Genomic DNA, 11043 nt, shown 5'->3' with positions numbered 1-11043 from the left:
CTCGGACTCAGCACCACCTTCTTGACCTGCAATATTCTTCCTGACCTCTCCGCCCCCACCCCCTCTCTTGCCTATCACCCTCACCTTAACCTCCTTCCACCTATCGTATTCCCAACGCCCCTCCTCCCTACCTTTTATCTCAGCCTGCTTGGCACACCCCCCTCATTCCTGAAGAAAGGCTTATGCCTGAAACGTCGATTCACCTGTTCCTTTGATGCTGCATGACCTGCTGCGCTTTTCCAGCAACACATTTTGGTCTGTATTTACCAGAATTTACAAGGAACGAATAGTGATCTGATTGAAACACTCAAAATTCTACCAAGCGGGGCTGGGCAGATCAGATGCAGGGAAGATATTTTTGCTCATTGTGGAGTCCAGAAACAGGGGTCTCAATATCAGGATACCACGGTTTAATCTGAGAAAACAGACTTAGATTCTCTAAAATTAAACAAGGCAATTAAGGTGAGAAAAAAAAATCTGTAGGCTGAAAAGTTGTATACAGCAGCAAAAGATAGTTTAAAACTTGACAAATTTTGAGTTAAGTTTAGTCTGAGATTCCTCCACAAAGTCATGTCCTGCAGTAATCTTTCATCTATTTTGTTTGGTTGTGGAAAAGTCCTAACTCTGATGTTCTGAACATGTTTTAACGTTATGTTAAGTTGAGTTATTGAAAATTGTACACGAGCAATATAAGAAACATTATAAAGTATGGACAAGGTTAATTCCTTTCAGCCTGTGTGCTGTTTACCTTGACCAAGTGCACTAAGGAATCCATTACACCTTTTACCACTCCTGAAGGAAGCTTATGTACTCTTTCAAATGAAACACCTTTCGAATAATAATTTTTGTGATTGCCTTTCAATGGTAACAGCTCCTTACTGATCTGATATTCATCTTAAAGTGTTTCAGGAGCAATGTGACAATCTCTGTTTTTATTCTATTAATATACAAGCTCAGTTCCAGGCCTATCTTCTAAAGATATTTTTTAGCACTCTGTCAACTGTTTTTGAAAGGATGTTTTTGCACATTTTCAGCACTTTTTTTTGGAGTGGAAAATTCTTCTCTAGCCTTGCTTAAGGTGTATTCGTTTTGAATTTTTAATTCAGTATTGATGAGTGAGATCAGATAACCTGATTAGATCAAAATCCTCAATGCCTCTTTGTACTTTAAAGGCAGATTATTTTATCAATTTTATTTCATCCCACTTTGTGAGGGTATTCTTGCTATCTAGAGCCCAATTTTAAAGCAAAACATCATTGTTTGCTTTTCTCTGACTCCTTCAAATTTCTTATGTACTGTTGGAAAAGGTGTAGTCTTTGCTTCAGAATTCCAACATGCATTTTGGGGGGGTTTATTGCAGTTTTCCCCCGACATAATGTAACAGTTAGCTACTTTCCTTCTCCATCTTATTGTAGAAGATTAAATTGTTCTCTTGATTTGCCCAAGCCATACAAATTTTAAAGTTAAAAATTGAATCCGAGCTTTTGAGATTCAAAAACAAAGAAACTTGTTTTCAACTGAGGAAATCAGGTTGATTTGTTGAAGGAAGCCAATTCCTCCTTGATGTTGTCTCTCAAATTTGAATTTTTTTATGGAAGTGACAAAGATGATTGAGGATAAGGGAGTGGATGTTGTCTACATGGGTTTCACTAAAGTATTTGACAAGATCTGTGATGGTAGGCTCGTCCATTGGATGCATGATGAGCTGGTAAGTTGGATAGAAAATGTGCTTGATCAGAGAAGACAGAGCATAGTTTTTGAGAGAGATTTTTCTGACTGGAGGCCTGTAACCAGTGGTGTTCTGCAAGGATCAGTGCTAGGACTTCTGTTATTTGTAATATGTATAAATGTTTTGGATGAAAATGTAGGTGGTCTGATTTGTAAATTTGTAGATGCCACAAAAATTGGTGGAGTTTTGGATAGTGAGGAAGGTTGTCAAAGGATTCAGCAGGTTATGGATCATTTGAAAAGTTGGACAGTTTAATGTGGACAAGTGTGAAGTCATGCATTTGGGAGGTCAAATGCAAGATATACGGTAAATGGCAGGACCCTTCTGAGCATTGGTATATAGAGGGATCTTGAAGTACAAGTTCACAGCTTCTTAAAAGTGCCAACAGAAGTGCATAAGGTGTTAAAGAACATGTGCAGCATGGATGCCTTAATCGGTCAGGGCATTGAGTAAAGGAGTTAGCAGGTCATGTTGCAGCCGTGTAAAACTTTAATTAGGCCACTTTTGAAGTATTATGTTCGATCCTGGTTACCACACTGTCGGAATGTTGTGGAGACTTTGGAGGGGGTGCAAAAGACATTTATTGAATGTAATCTGGATTGGGGTTTGTAAACTATAAGGAGAAGTTGGACAAACTGAATTGTTTTCCCTCGAGCCTCAGAAACTGAGGGATGACCTGGTAGAAGTTTACAGAATAATGAGAGGCATGGATAGGGTGGATAATTTGAGTCTTTTTCCCTGGGTGGAAATATCAAATATGAGGTTACATGGGTTTAAGGTAAGGGAAAAGGTTAAGGAGAGGCAAGTTGTTTCTTGCAGATAGGTGTCTGGAACAGGCTGCCAGGGGAGATTGTAGGAACAAGAGCAAGTTTGAGGCATTTACACAGACACTTGAACAGGCAGGGAATAGAGGAATACAGAGCATGTGCAGATGGGTGAGATTAGTGTATAATGGCATCATGGTCGGCATAGACATAGCCGGCCAAAGGGCCAGTTCCTGTGCTGTACTATACTGTATGCTGTTCTTCCCATGTCCTCTACATTCTATGCTGAGCTGAAGTTCAATTTGAAATAAATGAGGTGCATTTTGATAAGAAGAATTGGGAAGTCATTTATTTTTTAGGAAGTTCATGTCTTGGTAGGGAAGAGACACAGAAGGATGTTGAAATACAAGTTTGAAAGATATGCAAGGAGGATTTGAGTTATAGGGAGAGGTTGAATAGGCTGGAACTGTTTTCCCTGGAGCATTGGAGACTGACGGGGGACCTTTATAGAGGTTTATAAAATTATGAAGGGCATGGATAGGGTATACAAAGTTAAAAATCACACAACACGAGGTGTCCAACAGGTTTAATTGGAGGCACACTAGTTTTCGGAGCATTGCACCTTCATCAGGTGATCTAACACCTGATGAAGGAGCGACGCTTCGAGAGCTAGTGTGCCTCCAATTAAACCTGTTGGACTATTACCTGGTGTTGTGATTTTTAACTTTGTACACCCCAGTCCAATACCGGCATCTCCAAATCATGGATAGGGTAAATAGACAAGAATTTTTCCTTGGGATGGGGGAGTCCAGAACTAGAGGGCATAGGTTTAGAGTGAGAGGGGAAAGATATAAAAGAGACCTAAGGGGCAACTTTGTAACGTAGAGGGTGGTGCTTGTATGAAATGAGCTGATGGAGGAAGTGGTAGAGGCTAGTACAGTTGCAACATTTAAAAGGAATCTGGATGGGTATGTGAATGGGAAGGTTTGGAGGGTTATGGGCCGGGTATTGGCAAGTGGGACTAGATTGGTTTGGGATATCTGGTCTGCATGGGCGAGTTGGACTGAAGGATGTATTTCCGTGCTGTACATCTCTGTGACTGTGATGCCACAAGCTAGCAAGGCCATAAGAAAGGAAGACCACTATCGAAGTCTTTTTTCTGGAGGGAGAGAACTAAAAGTAGGGAAGTTGTGCTACACCTGTGTCAAACTTTGGGTAAACCAAAAACCAAAATCAAATGGCATGGGTTGGTTGGAGCAGCAGTTGGAAGCACTGAAGGGCATACAGGAGGCAAAGAATGTGATCAATAGTAGGTTCAAGGTGGTGATCATACCACAAGCATGACTAGTTGTGCTGTAAAACAGGGTGTGGCACAGTCGAACAAACAGTTGAGAGGGGCCTCTCTGGTCAGGATCACAGACAGGTTTGCGATTTTTGAGAAGATTTGTAGGTCAGGATGCAGTTCAGGTTGTAAGTTTGCTCGCTGAACTGGAAGATTTGTTCTCAGGCAATCCATCACCATGTTAGGTATTATCAGTAAGCCTCCGGTGAAGCGGTGGTGTTCTGTCCCACTTTCTGTTTGTGTCTTGGCCTGTTAAGTTGGGTGATATCATTTCAAGTTCTTTTTCTCAGAGTTTGGTAAATGGGGTCCAAATCGATATGTTTATTGATGGAGTTTCGGTTTTCTGCCTGTCTGTCCAATGTAATGTTTGTTACAGACCTTGTGGGGTATTTTGTAAATTACATTAGTTTTGCTGGTTGTTAGTATACGGTCGTTTATGCTCATCAGTAGCTGTTTCAGTGTGTTGATAAATTTGTGGGCTACCATGATGCCAAGAGGTCGGAGTAGTCTGGTTGTCATCTCCGAGATATCTTTCATGTATGGTAGTGTGGCTCGGGTTTCTGGGTGTGTTGTGTCATCGTTGGGGTTTGTTCTTCAAGAATCGGCGGAGTGTGTTTATCAGTATCTGTTATTCTTGAATAAGTATTTTTATTCTGTAGCTCGTCATTCCTGGGTGCTGCAGTGTGTTGCGGCCCATTTAAATAATGTCCTGATGCAGCTCTGTTTGTGGGTATCTGGATGATTGCTTCTGTAGTTAAGTATCTGATCTCTGTGTTGCTTTTCTATAGATGCTGGTCTGCAGTTCTCCATTACCTGTTCGTTCCACTGTGACATCTAGGAAGGGGAGTCTATTGTTCTCTTTTGTGAAATTTATAGCAGTAAGGATGTTGTCCTCCTTGCATTTGAACTGCTGTAAATGCATATGTCACAAAGCTAGTCCTTTTTTTTTCCTAAAAGCTGTTCCTTGGCTCTGTCTATTCTTGATTTTTTTTCAGAGGGGTAATAAACCAGGCCGGGCTTCTATCAAACTGGTTTGGTACAGAGATGAAAAGGACTTTGAGAGGCCTTTGTGTTTATATGTAAACAGATGAAACTTCAGGCCAAAGTGGTCATGTTTTAGAAGTGACCTGTAGAATGAAAGGGGAGTGGTCAGCTCTCTAGCTGAGCAGTTCAGTTCAGTCCAGAACTGGCTGGGAGTTCAACAGTGAGCTGTGTGGAAACTCTCTGTTCTGCCCTTCTAACTTCAACCTGTGATTGTCTGACCCTTTTCTGTACTGTTTTAAAGGAGTTTGCTTATTTGGACTGTCATGTATATTTGGAACTGCATATTTAAGTCTAGTTTGGATAGACTGAGTTCTGTAGGGGTTCTTTATTCTGTTCTTAGTGTTACATTGTGTAATTTTGTGAATTAAACCTGGTAGTCAATCTCGCTAACTTAATCCGGGTGATTTTCACTGTACACTTACTGAAACAAATTGCAAAGTTTTGGTCTGGGCTGCCTGCTTTTGAGTGGTCTAGCTGAGTCTATAATGCATACAAGTATCCAGTTCCCTGGTATCTTTCCCATGTCACAATAAAAATAGAATGTGGCCACATCTGCTACTATTTTCACCATTAATTACCTCTAGTACCTCAATTTTGTTGTGGTCTGGGTGTCATTTCTAATCTGATGGCGGTACATTGTTAAATACCTCCTTATCTATTTTTGTCCTAACCAATGTCACTGCTTCCTCCACCTTTACTATTATGTAAGTAACTGACTTTTCTACAGCACAAACGAATGCAAAGATCTAACTTAGCCACGCTCTCTGTTTAATAAAAAAAACTCCTTTTGATACAGCTTGTGCATATAGCTATTATTTTAGATCAGCTTGTTTCAGAAGCTTAAGTAAAGATGAACCAGTGTTCAAGATTTGGCATGTTCTGTCTTTATTGTACTGTATAGTTATGGAGGATAAGGAAATTGATTACATGCAATTGTTCTTTTGTGTATGTTATGTAAACTAAGATTACAATTAATTTTAGATGAGTTAGTAAGTTTATGATAGCTTGAATGTGAGTAGCATGTGTGAAATTTAACCAGTACATAAAATAGGCGCTTTGTGGTATTAAAGGACTTGTAAAGATTCAATTGCGTTAGGTGAATCTAGAATCTCTGTTTGGCTACCTCCGCACAAGGTTACTGCCATCAGTTAATTTAACTATATCACCTTGGGTGCATTCGTAATTCATTATAATAATTTTGTTTTCGTAATATCTCTTGTTAAGTTTATACAGTAAAAAGTACAGTAATGCATGTTTTCCTAATTATATTTGTATACTTTTGTAGTGTAACTTAGTGTAATAGAAATATTCTTTTTTACAGAAAATCAAGCAACTGGTTCAGAATATACATCAACTAATGATCCTTGTGGAAGTTTTAGTAATGAAAGTAAATCTCTAGTTTCCATACATGCTTGTGCAGAACAAGTAGACCAACTTTCCACACCTGAATCTTTGGCTGACCGTTTCCATTTGCTGTCAGCTAATTGTGATTTAATCAACAAAACCTCAATGAGGAGAACTAAAAAAACAGTTGCAGCAACAAAATTAGTTTTTCCGAAGGAAAGGAGTTCTTTGGCTTCATCTGATGGCACTGGCACATCAACAAGTTCATGTAATGTGCAAAGGAATAGAAAATATTCTGAAGGAGGATATCTACAGGCTTTGGACCATGCAACGCAGGAACTTAAAGTTTATAATATTATAAGCAAAGCAAATAGAAATTTGCCACCCCCAGGGCAAGTATCCAGCTCTGTTAAAGAAGGTGATATTGCAGAAATGAACTCCATGTTGAATGTACATCATAAAAGTAATATCTCACCTTTGAAGCACAAATATTCCTCTTCAAGTAAAAAAAATCCAACTAGCTCTAAGAAAAATAGTGACTTATGTGAACCCCAGTTTGATCATGTGACACCTACTAGAAATGAATTATTTGAAGCAAGACCTTTTTCAAGCAGATCCCCTTGTGATTACTCCATGTCGGAGGTATATGAGGACTTCTTTTCTCCTGACAATTTGAATGGTCAAAGTAAGTCAAGACTACCATTACGTGTGTTTCCACCTGAATCACCAAGTCCTCCCAAAATAAATTCTGTATGTGTTAAGCAGAAGAGAAAACTACAAGGAACCAATCGGTCAAGTTCTATAGCTAGAACAAAGAGAATGAAGGTTATGACAAATTTCAATGCTTCAGAGCAGCTGAATCCTGGTGTTTGTAATTCGAATGAATCTTTGAATATGATTACAGTAATTGACAATAATAACCCTCATAAACAAAATGATGCACAACATCCAGTAGCTACAAGAATTCATAACCGAAGGAAGTTTTGTATAAAACAACTACTTGAACATTTTCTTGATGAATCAGAGGAATTGCCAAGCAATAAATTGTCTTTGAAGAAAGGATCAGGTTTTCCCAAGGGTAATGGAGAAAGAAAATTTGATTTATTTTCAAATGATTCTCCTCCAACTTATTTTTATGATCATAGGAGCGGAGTAAATCATTCATCAAATTTGCATAATGAAACAAAAAACAACTCTCTAAAGTTTACCGATCAGTTGAATAAGGAGCAAAATGAAATGGAAAAAGTACGACATCACCAAAAGAATGTGTTATCTAAAGAAATCTTAACCACTGGCAATGATATGGAAGATAAGCATCTTAATGAACCCTGCCAAAGTATGTGATTACATTTGATTACATTTTGTAAAAAGCAATCAAATTGTTCCTTATTTATGCTATTATTGTTATCAGGTGGTAAAGTCTGCTTGCCAAATAGTGGAGTATTCTTCAGTCAGACTATAGTCATTTCTATATGATCAAAACCTATTCTTAACTCTAGCCGAAACAGTGGACAATCTACATGTCAATTTTTGCCAACACAAATCTTAGAGTGAAAAGACCTATCATTGTTTGCATGGTCACCCTGAAAAAGAACAAATTATTTTGCTATATATTTATTTTTCCTGTTTTAAAGAAGTCTTTTTAAAAATTATTTAATACTGACAAATTTTAGCTCAACAGTATTACTGATATTTAGTTAAGGTATTAATATACAACTGCACATATTTGAATCCGATAACTGTCTTTATAGTTCCTCTTCATCATTTGTAACTACTTTTCTTATACTCAAGGTTGCTTTTGAAGTAAGTTATGCTTATTTGTAGACTTGCTTTTAAAGGATATTTGGAATACAGCGAAGGAATTTAAGCTTAAAAATCTTTTGTTTTGAAGTACAGTGAACAAACCTCAGCAGTGAATGATCAGCTGATAAAAAAAATTGACAAAGATTTGCATAATTTACAGAAATTAATTCATGCATATAAGCCAAAGCAAAATTTCCATCTGATGTAGTCAGCCAGATCAAACCACAATGTAGTTTTTCCTTGATTAATGTTTCGGTCATATCCCTGTCCTTAACTGCCTGTGAAGTTTTATAACTCTCCCCGTGCTCTGTTCTGTTAAAGTTTCTATGGATAAATCACGGATTTCCAGATAAATGGAAGACATATAGGGGTAAGCTGGACAGATTTTACAAAGGTCCAGCAAAGATTTACACTAAAACACCTGATTTGTTGGCTATTCAAGCTGCTACCAGCAGAGGTCACCGAATAATGTTTCAGATTGAGCACCTCTATTGTTTTACGCTTAAGTCATTCTCAGTTCTGATTATATTGAGAAAACTTTTTAAAAACCAAGTTGAGAAATTGTGTACCTACAAATAGCAACAAAGTTTGGTCTTTTCTCAATTTGAGAATAATATTATTTCACTTGTAATATTTTATTTATATGTACCTCAAAGCAAACAGGGTTTTATTTTACTTGTTTCACCTTATAGTAGTGTTGTAATTTTATATATTGTAAAGAGCAATCTGTTTTATCTTCCATATTTTGCTCGGCCCCATTTGCCCTTTGTTCCTTCACACTGAACTTTTGCTGTCCATTCCATTATCAGCTACCTTTTGCCCTTGGTTTTAATTTGTTTGCTTAGCTAACAATGACAGCATTTATTGGAAAGCCCAAAATTCCCTGAGGGCTGGCAGTCGACTGTAAACTTCTGCCACTGCTGTCCATATGGTGAAGACACAGCCACACTTTAGTTGGTTTGAAAGGTCCAAGATGTTGACCTGATAAAGATGGAATGCTGATATATTTCAAAGTTATATTGGTTAATTTGGAGAAAACCTTGGAGATGGTGCATTCAGTGCTGTTTCTTCTCCCTCTTATTGTATTGTGTGAGATCAGCCTTGGGAATGTAGAAAGATTGCACTATATCGATTTAATAAATTGAGTAAAACCACTTGGAAAATTGTGTGCATGTAAATTATAACTTAAAACACAACTGATGCGCTTGGTATGCAAAGCGCATCACAGATTCCTCAGAATGGGGAGGAACCAAGAAACCAATGTTTGTGGATGACTGATGTTTGAATAATGCTTTGAAAAAGGAAGCGTTGTTTGGTTGATACTCTGCTTTGAATTTAGAATTAATGGATAAAAGAGACCTAAGGGGCAACATTTTCATGCAGAGGGTGGTACATATATGGAATGAGCTGCCAGAGGATGTAGTGGAGGCTGGTACAATTGCAACATTTGAGGCATTTGGATGGGTATATGAATAGGAAGGGTTTGGAGGGATTTGGGCCGGGTGCTGGCAGGTGGGACTAGATTGGGTTGGGATATCTGGTCGGCATGGACAGGTTGGACCGAAGGGTCTGTTTCTATGCTGTACATCTCTATGACTCTGTGACTCCTTGAAGTATTCTTTTGAAGCTGATGTTTAAAAGTCAATGATTCAAAGTTTCAATTGCACGATCAAAAAGACTGGAAATGCAACCAATTTGTTTTATAAGTAGTTGCTGTCAGCTTTTCTTAACACAGTAAGCTATCCAGTATTTCATATTTTCTTGTTTACTTCTCTTATATGTCTGCATTACCGACGCAGAGAGTAGTTTTAACTAGTGCTACTCCAAGCCTTGAGCAAGATAAAGATATTTGGAATTGTTCTTTTGTTTTAAGTACCACTGGGCTGGGGCGGGGAGGGTTTGGGTGATGTAAAAGTTTGTAGAAATGAATTTGCCAACTCCAATCGAATTTAGATTTAAAAACAATGAATCGAAATTTAACAACAATCGAAAGATAATACACCTGTAAGTGGTGCTATAATAGCAATATAATGTCTTTTAATTAATTATGACAAAAGCATACTTGACAGCCCTTCACTGAATTAACAGGTAACCCATGCATCAAATCTTAAACAATGTGGTATAGTCGGTTCTGCTATAGCATGATAGTTCCGTTCTCATACGATCTCGTGTCATAAGAAAATTGCACATTTAAACTAATGGGCTGAAATCGATCTGTAGATCGCTTTGCTATAACGTGCATTTCATTAATACTAATTTGTTGTAATGCATTTGGCGAACTGGAGGCACTGTTTCTAAGTGCAAACTTTTAAAATGTGTATTAGCTATAACGCGATTCCAGCTCCATTAGTTTAAATGGTGCTGCTGTTACGTGATTTTCTTAATCTTGGGACTGCGCAAGAATGGAACTACCACCTTATAGCAATGCTAACTGTAATGCAAATCTGAGAAGTAACATTGTTCAACTTGCCACTGCTTCAGCTCATCTACTGCTGAAATTCTTATCCTGCTGCTTGAATTGAGTATCCCAGCAAACTCTTGCCTGATCTGTCATGTTGTACTTTCAGTAAAAGTCATTCAAAATACTGCTGTCTTGTCCTTATCTGTGCCAAATTCCACTTGCTTATCAGTCCTTGGCTTGTTGTCCTGCATTAACTTCATGTACAAAGTTAAAGATCACACAACACCAGGTTATTGTCCAACAGGTTTAATTGGAAGCACACTAGCTTTCGGAGCGACACTCCTTCATCGGGTAATAGTGGAGGGCTCGATCGTAACACAGAATTTATAGCAAAAATTTACAGTGTGATGTAACTGAAATTATACATTGAAAAATTGATTGTCTGTTAAGCCTTTCATCTGTTAGAATACAGTGATAGTTTCACTTCTTTCATGTGTAAATCACAAAACCTTTTTTTAAAGTTGCATTCTCTGGTTAGCCGTTAACAATGGTGATAGCTAGACAATATGTTGAAGGTGTGGGCCCACACCTTCAAAATATTGTCTAGCTATCACCA

At 38.0% G+C, this 11043-nt stretch overlaps 1 protein-coding gene across 3 annotated transcripts in view; it reads left to right on the top strand.

The window, feature by feature from the left end:
* mcph1 (microcephalin 1) overlaps positions 1–11043 on the top strand; it is a 323112-nt gene that overhangs the window by 43566 nt on the left and 268503 nt on the right. For all 3 annotated transcript variants that reach the window (XM_043679269.1, XM_043679276.1, XM_043679280.1), the window contains exon 9: positions 6201–7559. In XM_043679269.1, coding sequence (XP_043535204.1) covers positions 6201–7559 — 1359 coding nt within the window. The remainder of the gene's footprint in view (positions 1–6200; positions 7560–11043) is intronic.

The sequence above is a fragment of the Chiloscyllium plagiosum genome, chromosome 3 (genome assembly GCF_004010195.1).
Source record: "Chiloscyllium plagiosum isolate BGI_BamShark_2017 chromosome 3, ASM401019v2, whole genome shotgun sequence".
NCBI classification, from domain to species: Eukaryota; Metazoa; Chordata; class Chondrichthyes; order Orectolobiformes; family Hemiscylliidae; genus Chiloscyllium; species Chiloscyllium plagiosum.
This window is presented reverse-complemented; position numbering and strand designations above follow the sequence as displayed.